This window comes from Microtus pennsylvanicus, chromosome 4, assembly GCF_037038515.1.
Source record: "Microtus pennsylvanicus isolate mMicPen1 chromosome 4, mMicPen1.hap1, whole genome shotgun sequence".
Lineage (NCBI taxonomy): Eukaryota > Metazoa > Chordata > Mammalia > Rodentia > Cricetidae > Microtus > Microtus pennsylvanicus.
In genome coordinates this window covers 9635645-9656118 of record NC_134582.1, presented here as the reverse complement: position 1 = coordinate 9656118, position 20474 = coordinate 9635645, and the positions used below count along the sequence as shown (strand labels likewise).

Below are 20474 nucleotides of genomic sequence, written 5' to 3'. Positions count from 1 at the left end.
GTGCAAGAACACCAAGTGCTCTTCACCATGTAGACCAGATCTAGAACTTTTAACATCAATCCCAGGCTGACCTTGAACTCAGAGAGATCTGCCTGCCTCTGCCTTCTCAGTACTGGGATTTAAAGCTAAGCACTGTTATTCCTGGCCTTAGTTCTTGTTTTTTGATCATTTAAACCATTTGGCGGCTGGGCTGATTACTGACTCTTCCTTAGCCTAGGTGATCCAAACGTGCTCGTATCACACTTTCTATGTCCATATGGTCAGATTCTTGTCTGTTGTCTTTTAGAAATCGAGCAGAGTTTATGTGCCACATGAAGCCCAGTGAGTGGAAGCCATCATCTTCAGGGCCTGCATCTGGGAATTGGACACTCGTAGATGAAGGAGGAGAAGAGGTAACTTGTGTCTGCAGTGTTCACTTTAATCAATTTTGAGCTCTGGTACATGCAAAACATTGTTCTAAGCACTTTCTTGTAAATCTCGATTGTCCCAGTGACCCTATGAGGTGAGTAATGTTGAGACCCTTTTTTACAGATAGGGACAACAGATGTGTAAAGGAAGGTAACTTGTTTCAGGTCATGTGGTCATTGAATGTAAAACCTCTAGAGCACGTTCCCGAGCCTGTAGCCCACCCTGATGTCCTTTGTAGATGTGTTCAGATGGCAGAAGCTGGAACTGGAAAATGGAGTAGAGTGGTACTTTGTGAAATGTGTATTGAGGTTTTATCTTGCACAGTAACAGGTTCCTGGGACTGGGATCTCACAGATGACCTCTGAATAATTTTGATGAAAATCTAATGAATAAGAAAATCTAGTTTCTCAAGACAATTTTAAAGAAGTTTTAAGATAACTCTTGATAATTTTTCTTTCCTCTACAAGTGATTAGTGGTGTATTTGGTTTTTTTTTTGTTTGTTTGTTTTGTTTTGAGACAGGGCTTCTCTGTAGCTCTGGAGCCTGTCCTGGAACTAGCTCTTGTAGACAAGGCTGGCCTCGAACTCACCGAGATCCACCTGCCTCTGTCTTCCAAGTGCTGGGATTAAAGATGTGTGCCACCTCTGCCCATCTTTAGTGGTGTATATTTAAGGGATTTTCCTTCTGCTCATTAGAAGTTCCTGGGCCTGTTTCTGGCTGAGCCCCTGATTTGGCCAGCACAGAGCCTCAGCAGGCAAAGGCTCTTGCCATCAGATGTAATCTGTCTTAAACCCGAATTTTATGTTCTAAGATGCTCACTAAAATCCTTTGTCTGAGGAATAGAAACTGGACAGCAGTCCCCAAAGTGACCCCCATGCTGCTGTGGGGGTCGTGTTGATGAATTGCACCAGGGTCCATTCAGGGATGAGTGCTCCCATTCAGGGATGAGTGCTCCCATAGTCTTGTTCTTTATCCCTTCTGATGGCTTGTAGCAGGTGGGCAGGTGGTGGGAACTGATGTGGGCATGCAAACACTTGTGGGAAGACTGAGTTTCTCAGGAGCTAATATAAATTCTCTTTGGAAGACTGTAACAAAATAATGTTTTTGTTTGTTCATTCTTTGCTTTTCCCTAATGTGGTCTTTCTTTAAAATAGACTTTTTCTTTTTTTAAAATCTTTTATTTTTGATGGGTTCCCTGAAGTTAACCCCAGAGACAGATTCTACAGTGGTGCTTGCTTCTTGGTTAGCACTCACTAAAAAGGAGTGAATTCAAGAACTTAGGGAGTTAGGCATCATGGTGTATGCCTTTAATTTCAGCACTGCATGGGGAGAGGAAGGAGGATCCTGATATGTAGGACAGATGAGGCTACATTGCAAGACACTCACCCACCAAAAACAAAAACAAAAAAGAGAAAAAACCCAAAATCAAAAAAATATAGGCCAAAAGACCAACAACAGCAAAAAAATAAAAGCTGCTTCCCTAAGGAAACAAGTAAAACCCAACAACAATAGCAGCAAGCAAGGAAAAGCAAAAGCAACCCAGAAGAAGTTAGTACTGGAAACTGCTAAGAGCTTGGTTGGATCCAAAAAACCTGTGTGTGTGGGGGCTGTGGTTCATCCACATCACTGGTTCTCAACACGAGCTCCACTAAGGCTCCCTTGGGTGACTTATGAGGCTTGTCAGGCCCACACGTGGGGCCAGTTTTCTGGAGCCTACCGGGTGATCTAATGTTCAGCTGGAGTCAAGAACTCTTGTTAGCCGTTATATACATGGTATTATTCTATTTTGCATTACTTGATATACTTGAAGCAAGTTAGTTTTATAAACACAGAGGTTTAGTGAGGAGACTGTTCTTGAGGAGGGGTCTCTAAGGACCACATTGTGACTTGGATTTAGTCTCTGTAACCCCAGCCTGGGTAGCTGATGTGACGTGGCATCTTCCCTTTAGGATGAAGACCCTGAGACCAGTTGGATTCTACTTAATGAAGATGACTTGGTCGTCCTTTTGTCCCAGTTTCCCTTTCATGAACTCTTTCAACATCTTCTTGGCTTTAAAGCAAAAGGTAGATAGTTTTTCTTGTCATGACTGAAAGGTGGTACTGGTACAAGCTCCATATAGGAAGCATCAAGCCTTGCATTTGGGTGGGCTGCTCCTGGGGTGTTTTCCTGTGCCCACCTATGCAAAACCTTCTTTCTCTTATATTTGTAGTTTTTTTAAACTTCATGCTTCAGTGAAGAAGGCCAGCTAATGTACATGTTACCTAGGTTAAATATGTTGTTCTTACTGTACATCCCACTTTGATATTGGAGCCAGAGAGATGGGATTAATCCCAACCCTCCTGGCTTTCTCACTGGATTATGTACTTGTGTTCTGTAATGTTTCCTATACGTTTCACTTCTAGGTGATTATTTACCTGAAACAACAAGGCCCCAAGAGATGATGAAAATTTTTGCCTTTGCTAACTCATTAGTGGAACTCCTGGCTGTGGGGTTAGAAACCTTTAACAGAGCCCGCTATAGGCAGTTTGTGAAGCGCATTGGATACTTGATCAGGTAATGTTGCTGTTGATACATCATGCCGCTGTCTCCTTGCTTAGACACAGACCTGCAGAGGGATGGATGTTCATACTTAGTTAGGTCTTCTCTTAAAAGTGAGGTATTTCTTCCATCACCTAGATGGGGATTTTATAAATGTTTCCAGTGAAATTATTTGATTAATTGTCTCAGATTCAATTGATTTTTTTAAAATATAATTATTATTGGAGTTCTGATTTTCAAAACTGCTGCTGGAGAGAAGGGTCAGAAAAGATGCAGGGAGTCTTAGTGTTCTACTGCTGTGAGGGCCCCGTGGCCACAGCAGCTTTTAGAAAAAGACAGCATTTAATTGGGGGCTTACAGTTCAGAGGTTCTTCTGTCCATTAGCTTCATGGTGGGACATGGTGGCGTGCAGGCAGACGTAGTGCTGGAGAAGGAGCTGAAAGAATTGTACATCTTGCAGGCAACCCGAGGTGAACTGAGACACTGGGTGTGACTTGAGCATATATGAAGCCTCAAAGCCCACCCCCACAGTGACACACAGCAAGGCCACACCTCCCAATAGTGCCACTCCCTTTAGGGCCAATTTCTTTCCCACCACCACACAGGCCTTCACTCCTTTCCCTTTCTCTTGTTCTGTCTTTCTGTCCACAGCCTGAGCTATAATGAATTTGCAGTAATTCCATTATTCCCTGCATTGTTCTTTTATTTCTTACTGTAGTTTAAATATTTAGAAAACTTCCAAGGCTTAAATAAGTCACGCTGTATTTGAACTGGGAGAACATGTACTTGAATGAAAGATGGGCTTATTGTTTTATCTGCAAGTGTTTGAAATGTTTTTGAGTTTATGTACTGCTTTCCTGTAAATCAGCTTCACTTCTTTCCTCAAAAAGAAGTTCATAAAAATGCAAAATCTCTCCCTTTCCCCACTTTTGTTCTCCAAACTAAATTGATTTACATTTATTTATTTTAGATTTCAGTCAGCTTTATGAAGATTATAGGATGCCCTCAAAGGCTGGGGTCCCATAGAAGGGCGAGGTTCTAGTGTGTGTATCTGTCCTGTGCCCTGAAGCCCACATGCAGCTGAGGATAGCTGTGTGTGTGGCCTGACATGAAATGTCAGTAGCAGCCATGTGAGGGATTAGCGTGTTATTCACCATTGTTGCTCTTATGCATCCTGCTAAGCTCTAACGGGGGTTGGTTTTCACCGTCCCTATGCAGATTGCTTTCAGAACCGAGCAGATAGTAGGTGCTTAGTTAATATCAGTCCTTCACTGTGATGTCAGGTGACACCGAGTGAGTGACTGAAAAGTGCTGTGCTGTTTTCCTCACGCTCAGGATGACCCTTGGCTATGTCAGCGACCACTGGGCACAGTATGTGAGTCATAGCACGTGCGAGGGATTAACGCTGCAGCCCTACTCCATGGAGAAACTGCAGATTGAATTTGATGAACTGTTTCTCAGAGCTGTCCTACATGTCCTGAAAGCCAAAAGGTAAGAGGAATGTAGAGTGTTTTTTAATTAGGGCTTCTATTGCTGTGAAGGGTCAGCATGACCATGGCAACTCTTAGAAAACATTTAACTGGGGCTGGCTTACAGTTTTAGAGATACAGTCTGTTATCATGATGGGAAGCATGTGTGCAGACAGGCATGGTGCTGGAGAGGTAGCTGAGAGTTTTACATCTTGATCCACAGGCAGCAAAAGGAAACTGTGTGGTACACTGAGCATAGCTTGAGCCTATGAGACCTCAAAGCCTACCCCCACAGTGACACACCTCTTAATAGTGCCATTTCCTATTGGCGAAGCATTCAAACACACGAGTCTGTAGGCCATATCTATTCAAACCAACACAAAGTGTGAGCAAATAAACCCTTTTCTTACTTTCTTTGGTCATGGTGTTTCATCATAGCAATAGTAGCTCTAACTAAGACAGCCTCTCTCTCATCGGGGCCTTAAAAAGGATCTCTGATTCAAAACCCAGCACTTTTTCTTAATGTTCTGCACATGTCTGAGAAGTCTCCTGTGTAAGTTTGTGATAACAATATTTCCTTTGTTTTTGTAAGTATGGAACAAGTTGATGTATGCAGATTGAGTATCCCTAGCACAGAAAGATCAAGAAACTTCTAGAGCTGATATTATGTCATAAATGTTTCCACATTTGACCTCATGCGCTGTGCCAAAGTAAATACATGCACAGTAAAAAATACTGTATAAACTTATCCTTAGAGCTGTGTGTACAGAGTGCACACAAACATCCAGATCCTTCATTGTACCTTGCTCACATTTGACCCTTTACCTCTCTGCTGTCTTCCTCCCTCTGACTGGTCTGCTTGTTTTCTCCAATGAATAAAATAGCATCGCATATATGTACATATGTTCTTTATCCATTCATCTGTTAGTGGACGTCTGGTTCCATATCTTGGCTGTTGTGAATCATGTAGCAGGCTTCCCTGTTTAGATTTCGGTCTCCTCTGTGGTACATGCTATTATATATGTATAAATATATGTCAAAAAATTCCAAAAATTTCGAATACTTTTGGCACAAAGCATTTACAGTAAAGGATACCCGTCCCTCCCTCATGTGTGTGTTGGGAAAGTTGTGGTAATGTGAGGGCGGAAGTCTTCTTTCCACTTTCTTACTGTGGTGAAACTTTCTAATATATAAAATTTTTCCTGTTGCCTTTTAAAATGCGCAGACTTGGCATTTGGCTGTTTATGTCTGAGATGCCCTTTGGCACGCTGTCAGTCTCGATGCTCTGGAAGCTCTTCTACCTCATGCACCAGGCTGAGAGTGGAAACCTGCAGCACCTCTGTGCCTCCCTGCAGCCGGCCGAGTGCAAGAGGCAACTCCAAGGTACTTGACAGGGCAGGCTTTTCTCCCTGCGCGTGTTTGCTCTCGCAGCGCCAGCCCTTCTGCTCTCAGAAGCACCGTGATGATTCTGGCATTCAGGAGACTGCCTCATTGTCCCGATGTGCTAGGTAGAAGGTGGCATATCTCAAATATAAGTTAGTTAGGTCTAGATTCTGTGCAGTAAGCACAAAGGCCTAATTTTGATGAATGATTCTTTCCATGTGTAAAATTCTAGTCTGGTCAACAAGTGATGTTAATTGGCTTGAAATCTGTTAAGGTCTGTGCCCAGTTGTTCCACTAATTTTTTTGTCTTACTTTTCTTAAGTTGTCTTGATTTTATGAAGTAGGTGGAAGGTAGACAGTAATTCTTCAAAAACTTAACTTTGTAGCACAGTGGTAGACTGTGTGTGTCCTTTGTATGTATAAGGTTCTAGGTTCAGTCCCTAGCAACAAAATAAATCCCTGATACCAAAATAACAAAATTTAATTTTAGTGAAGATTTGATTATGTTTAATACATACTAACATTGTACTGCTTGGTATTTGTGTTATAATGTTAAAAATGTTCTTGCAGAGTACCAGTTTGATTTCCAGAACCTATAGGGCTGGTTTCAGGGGTCTGACACCTTCTTCTGGTCTCTGGAACTGCACATATGTAGTACATCAATATCCATGCAGGCAAAACTATCCATACATGTAAAATAAAAATAAATGAATCATTTTTTAAAAAAGAGTATGAGCCAGGTGTGATAGTCCACACCTTCAATCCCATCACTTGGGCAGCAGGGAGACCAACCTCTAGTTCAAGGCCAGTCTGGCCTGCATAGTCCAAGTTAACCAGGACTATGTAGAGAGACCCTGTTTTACAAGAACACAAACAAAAAAGAATAAAAAGCAGACAACTTAGTTACATACTAAGATATTTATCATTACCCTTAATATTAAAGAAAACATAATAGAATACTAACAGAATTAAAGACTTATGAGCATCTCTTTCTAAATTTCTTTTCTAACTTTCTAAACCTCTGCATTGCCTTTATTCCCAGCACTCGGGGCAGAGGCAGGCAGATCTCTGTGAGTTCAATGCCAGCCTGATTGAGTGAGTTCCAGGACAGCCAGCGTTATGTAGATAGACCCTGTCTCAAAAAAAGAAAAAGGAAGAAAGGAAGAAAGGAAGAGAGAAAGCCATACTTCATAAAACTAAAAAAAAACATTTTCAATTTTTTGCAGACATTCATCATTTTTTCTTCAGTTTTCTCTGTTTTCATTCTCTTTATGTGTGTGTTCCACACAAATCTATTTTTGTTTATGTGTCTTAGTTTTGTTTTTGTTTTATTTCTCTGCTTCATAAACTGCGTCTGCGCTGTCCTGGGGAAGTGCTTTCATTACTGTTTCCATAGTTGAGTGTGAGTGACCAGCTCTGGTGTGTTTCACAGCCTGTTCTCCGACTGCCAGTTCTGTGGGTGAAGTAATAGTCACAGATGAGACAGTCCTTAAGGGGCCTGGGTGATTAGCAGGGTGTCTGATACAGGTTAGTCCTTGTTAAGTTTCCTTTGTAAGGCCATTTTCAATCGCAAGGATTTTCTATCCCCAGGCTGCGATATATCTCATGAATATGGTCTTTTTGCCCATATCTTTTTATAAAATTTTTGCTTTCCACATCTGGTTCCTGCATGTATTACAGGGTTATCAAACCTGTCTCTAGTGACATCCTGTAATATTGCTTACATAGTGTCCTCTGAGAATGGGGCAGGATGGATTATATACTGTCTGCTACAGCCAGTTTCTTGTCCTTAATCTTTGCTTGTGAGCCAATCTCTTTGGAGTGCCCTGCAGATGCTGAGCTGCTGCTGGCCACGACAGTGCATTTGCAGGTGCAGTGAAGCTGACAGTTGGGTGACAGTGACACCTGGTGGCTGCAGTCATGCTTTGCAGTGATAGGTGTTTGATCTTTTGGGTTAGCCTCCAGATTTGGTTCACGTTCTCTGCCTCGTTCAGTCCTTTACAATTGTTTCTCGGAGTTGAGGCATAGTTTAATGTTAATTTTTTTTGCTGAGTCTACATTATACTGAATTTTTTGGACTCTCAGAGTTCAACTGATTCAGCTTTCTTTCTGAACCTGTAGGATTCCGTTGTGGAAAGGGGAAGACCATTTTTATCTTTAAATATTTGTGAATATTAATTTTTATGTTGTCTTTCTTCCTGTTGTGTAACTAAATATTTGAACCCATTTTGCCACTTTTTTCCTATTAACTTGCAGACCCAGAACATTTTGCGAACTTGGAGAAGTGTCTTTCTTCCATGAATAGCTCAGAAGAGATTTGCCTTCTGACGACCTTTGCTCAGATGGCTCGGGCCAGAAGAACCAATGTTGATGAAGATTTCATCAAAATTATTGTTCTGGAGATATATGAGGTTAGAATGTGAAGTTTTGAATGCTTTCTTCTGATTGTCCATTCATTCTTTGGGTATTGTTTTAAAAAAAAAAATGTGATTTACAAGCTGTTGCCTGTGCTTACAGACAGGATGGAAAATCAAAAGAACATCTTTGGCTTTAGAGAACTTTGAAACCTATAATTTATTATTCCATTTCCCACTACTATCTCTTGGCATTTGACGAAGACGTTTGGGAAGGAATAGTCAGTCTTTTGTTCCTAGAGCCACACAAACGTCACTCCTCTGCTCCTGTCAGTAACTTTCAGGTCACTTGAAATGAGATCATAGAGCAAACATGGAACTCGGAAGAGAAGTGTGGTTTAGCTCTGCTGTTAGTTGTCCGTCTTAAACGGAAAAGGTAATTGCCCTAATCTGCCTTAATTTTCCTCATTACACAGCGAGAGGCTGAGGAAAGATCTTTGTATTTCTTAGTGTTTATGGGCCCCTTCTCTACTAGAGGAGAAGTGCAAGGATTGCAAAGACCTCCCTGAGGTCTTGAGCAGTTAGGACAAAACTGCATAGAAACGGCTGGATTCTCAGGTGTGAGGGAGGGTCCAATAGATCTCTCCCCTCTCCTCCTTTGAGGGAATCACAGCTGTGTCAACAACCCAGCTGTGATGGTCATTTGTAGGCAGTCCCAGCGAATTCCTGAAGATGGCTGTTGTTGTCTTGGAGGACAGTCCTGTACACACTGAGGGTTTAGGAACTTTATACTTAGGGTTTTATTTTGTAGAAGGGATTATGTTTTGTTTTGTTTTTGGATTTTTGAGACAGGGTTTCTCCGTAGCTTTTGGTTCCTGTCCTGGAACTAGCTCTTGTAGACCAGGCTGGCCTCGAACTCACAGAGATCCACCTGCCCCTGCCTCCCGAGTGCTGGGATTAAAGGCGTGCACCACCACCGCCCGGCTAGAAGGGATTATGTATTTCTATGAAATGTATTTTCAAAAAATTCATTTTAGGCTAAGTATGCTTTAATCCCAATATTTAGGAGGCAGAGGCAGGCAAATCTCTGTGAGTTCGAGGCCAGCCTGGTTTACAGAGCAAGTCAGGACAGCCAGAGATACACAAAGAAACAAAAAAAAAGGAAAGAAAACAATAATTTTAGTGGTTTCCTCAAATTAATGTTTAGATACTCATTTGTCTCATTGTGAATGAGAAAATTTCTTTTTGAGATGAGATCGTACTATGTTAACCAAAGGGCTCCATATTCTGGACTCAAATGATTCTCCTGGGCCATGGCTTCAGGCTCCTGCCCCCTGTGCATTGCTGGGATACACTCTTTGAGCCCAGCCCTTGAGCTCATGGCTGTAAACACTTGCATTGCCATTTGCTGTTCTCTTTCCTACCATCTTCCCGTCTCATCGTGGGTAGTTTGCTATCTCAAGTTCTAACTTAGTTTTGACCATGGTGTCATGGTGTGGGAGGTCCTTCTGTCTATGTGTTGCTTTTATTGGTTAATGAATAAAGCTGTTTCAGCTAGTGGCTTAGCAGAATAGGGCAAGGTGGGAATTCCAAGCCGATAGAGAAGGAGAGAGCAGGCGGAGTCAGTGAGAAGCCATGTAGCCGCCAGAGGAGAAAGACTGAGATGCTAGTTGGAACCTTGCCAGTAGGCCACGAGCCTCATGATAAAATAGAAAATAATAGAAATGGGTTAATTTAAGATGTTAGGGCTAGCTAGAAATCCGCTTAAGCTATTGGCAAAACAGTACTGCAAATAATATAGTTTCTGAGTGATTTTTTTCGAGTCTGGGCAGCCGGGAATGAACGAGCAGCCTCCTCCAACGGTGTCAGCTGAGGCTCAATGTGAGATTATGTTTGTGGGGAAAATTTTTTTTTGAAAATGTGTTTTGTTTGGTAATTAGCATTAAAAGTGCCATTTCTTCCCCCATCTCTCACTTAGGTATCATATGTCACCTTGTCCACCAGAGAGACTTTTTCAAAGGTTGGTCGTGAGCTTTTGGGGGCCATCACAGCTGTTCATCCTGAGATTATTTCTGTCCTTTTGGATAGAGTGCAAGAGACCATTGACCAAGTCGGAATGGTAAGAATGCCGACTGTTCTTTTGAAAGAATCCTGAAGTAGCTGGGATGTTGGCACGTGCCTTTAATCCCAGCACGCAGAGGCGGATGTGGGTGAGGGCAGCCTGGCCTACAAAGCAAGTTCCAGGACATCCAGGGCTGTTGTACAGAGAAACCCTGCCCTTAAAAACATAAACAAACAAACAAACAAATACAGACTCCTGAATTAATGAAGCATCCTGGCTGTATCTGTTTGAGTTGAATCCAGATGTAGTCAAGTTGACAATCAAGATTAGCATCACACCAATAAAATCCATTCCTTTTAGTCTTTCTTAGATTTTGTTCTAAGAAAATTTGGAACAGCACAAGAGTCTGAAAATTCTAAACCTGTAATGTCTGATGATATGGATACAGATGACCATAATGTATTGATTTGGGTGCAGTCCCTATTTAGAATGTACTTCATGGTGTAAATTACTGAATTTTGAAGAACTGTTTAATATTTTATAACATTTCATATTATAATGGATATATGAAGCAATGTTATTAAAATTAATTTTCCATTTTTGAAGTTTAAGTTGTAGCTATTAGTAAAATCACAACTTCATATAGTACTTGCATTACATTTTCATTGACCAGCTCTGTTTAAACATTATAAAAGGAGTCAGCTGAACGCAATGTCTCCTGCCTGTAAGTCTAGGACTTTGGAGGCTGAGACAGGAGAATCACAGTGAGTTCTAAGCTAGCCTAAGCCAGGGTCAGCGTATTGTTACAGGTCAGCCCGGGATATTGAGTAAGACTTTGACTCAAAAAAAATCCATAAAACAAAAGTGACATCATAAGGTTAATTATTCTGTTTCCCCTTAAAGGAAATTTCATTAAGTGAACCTGCATTTTCTTAATTTGTGCATACAGGTAATTTAAAAAGTAGTGTTGTAGACTTTTTTTTTGTGCAAGCAGGTTTTATTTATTTAACTTAATTAATTAATTAATGGTGTTTTTGAGACAGGGTTTCTCTGTGTAACAGTCCTAACTGTCCTGGAACTAGCTCTTGTAGACTAGACTGTCTTCAGACTCACAGAGATCCACCTGCTTCTGCCACCCGAGTGCCTGGTGCGCCACTACTGCCCAGCACAGGTTTAAAACCCATTTTAATATAGAATATTTCAAATATGTGTGAAATAGAGGGCTGTCAAGATAACTTAACTTATAAAGTGCTTGATCTGCAAGCTTGATGACCGATGTCATCTCTAGAACCACATAAAGGTAAAAGAAGAGAGCCAACTCCACAGATCTGTCCCCGGGTCCCGTCCACCTCACCCAAAGCCTGTTCTTACCTACACATCAGACCAGGATACACACACACACACACACACACACACACACGCACACACACACACACACACACACAGAGAGAGAGAGAGAGAGAGAGAGAGAGATTGACAGACAGACAGACAGACAGACAGACAGATAATGTTAAATAGAATTTCATAGTGAACCCAGCATCTAGTTTCAGAAGATACCAACTCTTGATCTGATTTCATCTGTCTTCACATTGACCTCTTTCTGTCTCAACAGAGTTTCAGCAAATAGAAGTATCTTTAGATGCCATTGTAGAGAAGAAAAATGCTTAAAAACTCAGTGACTTTTTCCTGATTTATCATCACTTTAAATTTGTGTTTTAGCCAGGCCTTGATGGTGCATGCCTTTAATCCCAGCTCTTGGGAGGCAGAGGCAAGTGAATCTCTGTGAGTCCAAGGCCAGCCTGGTCTACAAGAGCTAGTTCCAGGTCAGGCCCCAAAAGCTACAGAGAAACCCTAACTCGAAAAACGAAAGAAAAGGAAGGAAGGAAGGAAGGAAGGAAGGAAGGAAGGAAGGAAGGAAGGAAGGAAGAAAGAAAGAAATAAATTTGTGTTTTAGTATGGTGGTTTACCTGGATGAAAACATACCAATTACATACTAAGAAAACCTGACCTTTGCAAAGGATTACCTGTGTTTTAGGTATATCATTAGTTTAAAAATGCATTTAAACTGGGTAGTGGTGGCGCACGCCTTTAATCCCAGCACTCAGGAGGCAGAGGTAGGAGGATCTCTGTGAGTTCAAAGTCAGCCTGGTCTACAAGGGCTAGTTCTGGGACAGGCCCCAAAGCTACAGAGAAACCCTGTCTGGAAAAACAAAACAAAAACAAAACAAAAAAACCCAAAATGCATTTAATTTTATTTGTTTGTCCATGATTTTAATTTTACTTGTCTCAAAATCAAATTCACCTCCACATCCTTTCCAAGGAAAATTTGCAAGCAATTTGATAATGCTTTTGGTAATATAATATTGTTTCTGAGTATTTTTTTGTTCTCCTGAGACAGGGTTTCTTTGTGTAGCTCTAGCTGTCCTGGAACTCGCACTGTAGACCAGGCTGGCCTAGAACTCACAGAGATTCACCTGGCTCTGCCTCCTGAGTGCTGGGATTAAAGACATGCACCACCACCTCCTGGCTGTTCCTGAGTTTTACACTTAATTATTATTTTCTTTTTTAAAAAGGTTTCTTTATACTTGTTTAAAGAATTGCCGTTGTATCTCTGGAAACCTTCTGCCTCTGAGGTAGCTGTGATTCGGGATTGGCTATTGAATTACAGTTTGACAGCTGTCAAGAACAAGTTGGCCTGTGTGATCCTAGAAGGACTGAACTGGGGATTTGCTGAACAGGTACGCCGGCGCTTCCTGAGAAACAGGAGATTTTGCCTGCATCAGTTTCAGGAAAGCATTTCTTAAAGCATTAGCGTCTCTTTGTGCCGCTTGCTAGACCTGCACATCCTTTCAGCTGTGTAGAGTTTAAGCTCTCCTCATCTTCCCTTTCTTCCTCTGGGGACTGATCCTAGGACTTTGAACATGCCTGAAGGCCCTCCACCATAGAGCTACATCCCCCAAATTACCCTTTCTTCAGCTCTGCTTTTGTCGTGAACATCTTCTGATGAAGGTATTCTACATTAAAAAATTATCCCATTGGAGGGGAGTTGACTCAGTTGGTAAAGTGCTTGCACAGGTATGAGGACCCAAGTTCTGTCTCCAGCAACCACGTAAAAGCTGGGTAGGGTAGTGGAGGCCTGTGCCCTGAGCACTGGACAGGTGAACACTGGTGGATCCATGGAGCACACTGGAACATCTTATAGGCCTTCCATTTCCCACATGTTTTCATCCAGATCCCTCTGAGTGTCTCCTCCCTCCTTTGTTAGAGCCATGGGTCAGCCGCTGTGAAGGGGCTAGGGAATGGAGCTTTTGAAACTTGCCACAGACTATTTGGGAATATTATAGGTAACTCCAGGCTTGTAAGGCAGTATTTTTTTTTTCCTCTGAGACAGGGTTTCTTTGTAGCTTTGGAGTTTGTCCCGGAACTAGCTCTTGGTAGATCAGCCTGGCCTTGAACTCTCAGAGATCTACCCGCCTCTGCCTCCTGAGTACTGGGATTAAAGGCGTGCACCACCATCACCCAGCCTATAAGGCAGTATTTACCTGTACTTCTGAGTGTGGTGTTTTCACTGATGCTGAAACAGCAAACAGGAATGTACTTGATGTGTTCAGTATTTTCTTGTGTGGTTGATAATAAGCATTTCTTATTGATAGGTGGTAAGGTTCTTAACCTATAATCTAGGATGGGGTGGGGGTCTTGGGATTGACTGTTTCAGGCATGCCTTGGTGCAGTGTACATGTTCTTTAGAGTTGAGAGCTCTTCCTCTGGTGTCATGTTATAGTTTCACTTTAGAGAAATATGGTTTTTGAAACATTTGTCTTCTGGATCCAATGTCCTGTTTTGTTGTTCTGCCTTTGCTGTTGTTTTCTAAAGGACTGTTTATTAAATACAGAATAGTATATTTGTAACTTTGCTTCAAAGGGCACACTTCATCTGGATCAAGCTCTGCATACTGAAGTAGCCTTGCTGGTCCTGGAGGCTTATCAGAAGCACCTGTCACAGAAGCCCTACACTGGGCTTATTTCTGAGAGTATGAAACAGGTACTGCCAACATAAGTCTTCCTTAAAAACTGCCTGGGAAGATGAAATTATAGTTCTGATTTTTATGTTTTCTAAGAACTCTTTATGCTAATTAAAGATATTAAATTTAATTTTTATAGTTTTTAAAGTTTTTTTTCTTAAAAAGTTGTCCTTTATTTTTGAGATAGAGCCTCACTATGTAGCCCCTGCTGTCCTGAAACTCACTGTATAGACCAGACTGGTTTCGAACTCAGAAAGATCTGTCTGGCTCTGCCTCCCAAATTCTGATATTAAAGACCTGTCCCACCACACATGACAAAATTAATCTCTTTGGGACCATTTGTCTTTGAGAATTTGGATTGAGCTATTGGGTTGTGCTGGAGTTCACACGTACAACTCAGGAGAAGTGAGTGACATTTTTTAAGCCTTTGCAAGCTGATAGAATTGTTGGTGGCTTGATATTACCTTTTATACTACTAAGTCGGTAAATGCTATCCGCAAGGCCCCTAACTCTGACTTGTTGGATGTGTTTACCAGCACTGTGGTGTTGAGCTGAGATCAGGTTCATAAAGCTTGTCGGTGGAGTGGGGAGTTGTGATCCGCTGAAGGGAAGAAAACAGTGCCTTGTCTTCTAAGGGTCCTGTTGATCACAGCAGAGGTGGGAAATTAAGTTGCTGTTTAATTTGTATATGACTAACATTGTTTAAAATGAATGATTGTCATAGGTTTCCTATCTGGCCAGTATTGTTCGATATGGAGAGACTCCTGAGACCTCATTTAACCAGTGGGCCTGGAATTTGATCTTGAGGTTAAAATTACACAAAAATGATTTTAGAACACAGCAGAATTGTCCAGTTGTTCCCTTCTCCAGCGCGGTACCTGACATGACAGAGTCATCTGTGTTTCATCCTCTCTTGAAGGCTGTGAAATCAGGCATGCCCATTGGCTGCTATCTTGCCTTAGCTGTGACAGCTGTTGGCCACAGGTACTGTATGCTGAACCTCTAGGGTACTCTGATGGTAGAAGTTCTAAAAACTCATGTTTTTACATCCCAATCATGAGACCTTCATTAAGGTGTTAATTAGGGTCAAATAATGAGCTTTGTTATAAAAGGAGAAATAATGCCCAAATTCATTCCTGATTATTTGCCAAAACAAATACATAGTTTTAATGCATCTAAAGCTTCCTTGTAGAAGGTAGGGACTTTTCATATTCCTTTGTATGTCTATAGAACTTGTACACATATTTAAAAATGCTGGTAGAATGGATGAGTATAGGTGCAGCTACCTTATAGGGAGGAGGTGAGATGAGGAAAATAAGAGATACCCTTAACTGGGGCCGAAGGGAAGGCCGTGTGGTAGGACAAATGTGAAAGTAGGTGAGAGCGCGCTTGATCTAGAATTGTTCTAGAGAAGGGGGCGGTTATTAGGATTGCACTCATTGCTTTATTCCCAGAGCTCTAGTGCCACGGTAGTTTCTTAGCCCCAGGTTTCTCACCCCTGAGATGGAAATGATTGTACTGACTGGTTTTATGGAGCGTGCGTTCCTCACAATGCTCATTACATTCTCAGAATAGTGTCTGGTCTGTTTCTCTGACTATAGTTTTTTAATTTGTTTCATGATTTCCCTGGATGCTGTATCCATTCTGATACTGTAGTTGTTAGTCATTGCTGGGTTCTTTTTGTACATACTGACCACTGATGGGAGTGAAGGAGAATATGAGTTTCCCTTTGGAATTGTTCCATAGCTACAGGCTGTGAGTAGAAGAGAAGTAACTTAGAGCAGTTGGGCTGGCTCTTGGGTGTAGAATAGACAGACTTAGATGGACACAAATGTAACACTATAGGGAATACAGGCAATAATAGAAAGTCACCCAGGGTCATGGTCATGCTAAAACACTGCTTTTAAAACATATTTCTTAAGATCTATATAATTAAAAAATATATATGTATGTGTATGCCATAATGTGTGTGGCTACCTGTGTAGGCCAGAGTCTATGGATCCCTGGAGCTGGACACAGGCCTAAAGTGGCCAGCCCTTTATTCTGTTCAATACTTTGATATATATATCCTCTGAAAAGAAAGAAAAATAATCTATCTATATTATTCCTTTGAAATTATTTCAAAGGAAAAGAAAATGTATCTGACACACTGCAGTTTAAGCTGACAGACTGAATTTGCTTTACAATCTCCCCTTGGCTGCAGTAGCTTCTGGGACACTTGAGTCAGGCCAACTGTGGGTTCTCATCTTGTTCCTGGGATATCATGTAAATTTGAGCACAATGCTTTCAAATTACTCATCTAATGAGATGAAAATATAGATGAGACTTTTAAGAACTCTTTGTATTCCTAAGTTATGATTGTAGTAATTCTGTGTGTAGGTTAGTCATAAAAATGTTAGAGAACTGAGAGAATCTGGGTCCTGTAGGCTTGCATTTCACTGGAGGGATACGGCCTTATGAACGAGTGATTGAGTACTCGCTTTCCCTTTCTTCCTCTGTAGCATTGAGAAGTTATGTGCAGAAGGAATCCCTCTATTGGGAATGCTGGTCCAATCAAGGCACTTGAGAGCAGTGGTCCATGTTCTGGATAAGATTCTACCCATGTTCTACCCTTGCCAGTATTACCTTCTGAAGAATGAGCAGTGAGTATATTCTGCTGACAGAAATATCCCAGCAAGTAGAAATGACGTTTTCTGGTTTCTAGAGTAAATTAAAAGTCTGTCTTTTTTTAAGATTTATTTTTATTGTTAATTTTATGTACTTTGTGAGTCTGTGTGGCGGTATGGGCACATGCATACAGAGGAACAGAGGCCAGAAGAGGGTGTCAGAGATCCCTTGGAGCTGGCTGTTAGATATCTGATGTGGATGCTGGGAATAATACTTGTCTCCTTTGTAGGAGTAGTACATGCTCTCAACTGCTGAGCCATCCCTCTGCCTCCTAATAGTATTTTTTTTTGATTGTTTTATTTATTTATTTATTTGTTTGTTTTTCAAAACAGGGTCTCTGTAGTTTTGGAGCCTATCCTGAAACTCGCTCTGTAGACCAGGCTGGGCTTGAACTCACAGAGATCCACCTGCCTCTGCCTCCTGAGTGCTGGGGTTAAAGCTATATACTACTACCACCTGGCTATTTTTATTTTTTTTAAAAAGACAGAAAATTTCTGTACTCCTGTTTACAATATGGTTAATGAACATTGTTTAGATTAATGATTCTAGTTTTATTGTTATGAGAGGTTTATCAGAGTCCCTAAAAAACATGGTGGAAAATGGAACCAATTTAACATTTTTCTGTTTCTTCATAAGTAATTATCTGCTGTTAATGAAAAGAGCTCTGGTGTGTGTGTGTGTGTGTGTGTGTGTGTGTGTGTGTGTGTGTGTGTGTGTGTGTGTATGCACTGGAGAGATGGCTTGGAGGTTAAGATCACTGACTGCTCTTTCAGAGGTCCTGAGTTCAATTCCCAGCAACCACATGGTGGCTCACAACCATCTGTAACGAGATCTGGTGCGCTCTTCTGGCTCACAGGCATATATGCAGGCAGAACACTGTATACATAAAGAATGGCTCAGCTTTTTAAAAAAAGAAAGAAAAGAGCTCTGGCCATATAACTCAGTGGTAGAGCACTTGTCTAGCATGCTTACAGCTCTTGCTCCCTCCCTAAACACCACCTACCCATTGCCCCAAATCTGCTACATTGGTGCTTGTCTATAATTCCAGCACTTCTGGAGGTCTGGTGTTGAAGGGCGGTTTCAGCAACATAACAAGTTAGAGGCTAGCTGGGCTCCATGAGACCCTGTCTCAGACAGCAGAGAATAGCAAAGCTAACTAACAAAACCCACACAGGACCACTCGCAATTCTGCCTGATTGGAAGGTAAAGGGTGTGATCCTTTGCTCTCTTCAGATTTATGTCGAACCTTCTCCTCTTCCTACACTTGGACAGTGGTGTTCCTCAGGGGGTCACGCAGCAGGTCACCCACAAAGTGGCACAGCATCTGACAGGAACCAGCCACGGGGACAACGTGAAGCTTCTTAACAGCATGATCCAGGTCAGGGCCCTAACAAATCCCTTAATATGATCCTCCTCTTCCCACAGAACTTGTGGTGTTAGCTCTTATGACATGGGTGTGCCAATCTCTTGGTACAGGAAGGCTGTTAGAGTTGGCCTTTTGTGGAAGAAGATAGTATTTGCATGTGTTCTAACAATGGGAGGGAGGGAGGGAGGGAGGTTGTTAATCTTCCACATCACCTGAACTTCTTCACAGGCACACATATGTGTGAGCATGCAGCCTAATGAAGTAGGTCCTGTGGCTGTGTTAGAGTTCTGGGTCCAGGCTCTCATAAGCCAGCATCTGTGGTACCGAGAACAGCCCATTCTCTTCCTCATGGACCACTTGTGTAAAACAGCTTTTCACCTGATGCAGGAAGATTGTGTGCAGAAATTGCTCTACCAACAGCACAAGGTAACTGCAAGAAAATATGTTTCAGCCGTTGGCTAGATATTAGCTGCTAAAAGGGTCTCCTGATATACAATTCCTGGTAATAATCTATGGCAACTCATTTTTTTTATTATAAATTACACTTTAAAGTTGTTTTTATCTCGGTAATCATAGTCCACTGGCTATATCCCAGGGACTGCATAGAGGAGTGAGTACACTGGGGTTCTGTAATGCTCATTGTGTGTTTCCTTGGTCTGCTCCAGGACTACTGCAGCAGACTTCATTACAGTTTCCCGTGGTGCACCCTGGGACTACTGCATCAGACGTCATTATAGTTTCCCATGGTGCACCCTGGGACTACTGCATCAGACAGTCCCATTCTTAAATTTCTTTTTCAGTTAGTGTATACATGGTTATGACATCCAGGATAGTATTTTCATACATGTACATCATGCACTTGCTCATGACTGGGTCATTGATCTACTCTCTGGACCTTTAAAGAACTAATTGCAATGCCCTCCAGACTATTCCAAAAAATGAAAAGGAGTGTTACTCTGATACCAAAAACAGTTAAGGAGATGATAAAAAAAGAAAATCATAGGCAAATTTCCCTGATGAACATAGAGACAAAATTCTGAATGAAACACTTGAAACTGAGTTCAGCAACACCACGAAACCTGTGTCCTGTTGGAATCTTCCAATGTAGAGGTAACTGTTAATACTCTTGGAAGAGTCAATGATAGGGTCTTCAGAGACTCTGTTGCTCCTCTTCCCCCATGTAGAATGCTTTGGGTTACCACTGTGACCGGAGTCTGCTCTCTTCGCTGGTGAGCTGGATTGTGGCAGGCAACATCACACCTTCTTTCGTGGAGGGCTTGTCCATGTCCACGCAGGTATGCCGTCTACTGAGGGCCATTTGTTACCATCCTTACTGAAGCTGGCCGGGGGCTGAGTGGAGAGAGATCAAGTGTTGGGGGTACGTGGCCCAGGTTTCAGAGTGATTCTGTGCCTTGGGCAGCTTGCTTTTATCTCTGCCTTCAGTGTCCTCGTGCTCAGACAGGGCTGTAGTTGAGTATATGTGCAGTACTCAGAACAGACCGTAGTCAGCACTCAGTGTGTGGCCTTGGCCACACTGCCCATCTCAGGCTGCGTAAGGTCATAGCTGTTCTCTCCCTTACGCCCCAGTAGGATCCTGCAGTCTATTAGCCTGTTCTCCTGGGAACTGAGTCGACACCAGTTCCTCACTCTATGTAGACTTTCTACTTCTGCTTTTCTGCCTCACTGAGACTCTGATGGGCCATCTTTCCTGCCTAGCTCTAGAATACTCCACCCCCAAATGCAGTCCTCATTATTTTACCCCTAGAAGAATTTAGCATTTTTCCAGTTACTTGTTTTGTTTAATTGTATACATGTGACAAGAACATACTCACTTAACTTAATAATACATAGGAACTTTAGAAGCTCAGTATTTGTTGCCTGATGTCTGTATGTGTGTGTTTTTCAATGCTATAGATCAAATTGAGGGACCTGCACACACTAGGCAAATGCTGTACACTGAACCATACCTTCAATCCTAAAAAAGATTTAACCTTGTAAGGAGGATATGTTCATCAATTGGAATTAGTGGATTCTTTCCTTCCCTTTTGCTTGGTGTTGTAGGTTTGGTTTGCATGGACTGTGCTGAACATGGAATCCATCTTTGAAGAGGACTCTCAGCTCCGAAGAGTTGTCGAAGGGGAGTTGGTTATAAATGCTTTTACCCCCGACCAAGCTCTAAAGGTACAGTAGTGTCCTGCAACTGAG

General features: G+C 41.9%; 1 protein-coding gene across 3 annotated transcripts in view; it reads left to right on the top strand.

Moving 5' to 3' along the window:
* The window catches only part of Epg5 (ectopic P-granules 5 autophagy tethering factor), an 88484-nt gene that overhangs the window by 16474 nt on the left and 51536 nt on the right, over positions 1-20474 (top strand). For all 3 annotated transcript variants that reach the window (XM_075968211.1, XM_075968209.1, XM_075968212.1), the window contains 15 exons: positions 287-392; positions 2358-2472; positions 2812-2962; positions 4283-4438; positions 5642-5799; positions 8056-8210; positions 10132-10272; positions 12789-12953; positions 14137-14256; positions 14961-15220; positions 16738-16878; positions 18137-18281; positions 18498-18695; positions 19454-19564; positions 20331-20450. In XM_075968211.1, the coding sequence (XP_075824326.1) occupies positions 287-392; positions 2358-2472; positions 2812-2962; positions 4283-4438; positions 5642-5799; positions 8056-8210; positions 10132-10272; positions 12789-12953; positions 14137-14256; positions 14961-15220; positions 16738-16878; positions 18137-18281; positions 18498-18695; positions 19454-19564; positions 20331-20450 (2242 nt within the window). The remainder of the gene's footprint in view (positions 1-286; positions 393-2357; positions 2473-2811; positions 2963-4282; positions 4439-5641; positions 5800-8055; positions 8211-10131; positions 10273-12788; positions 12954-14136; positions 14257-14960; positions 15221-16737; positions 16879-18136; positions 18282-18497; positions 18696-19453; positions 19565-20330; positions 20451-20474) is intronic.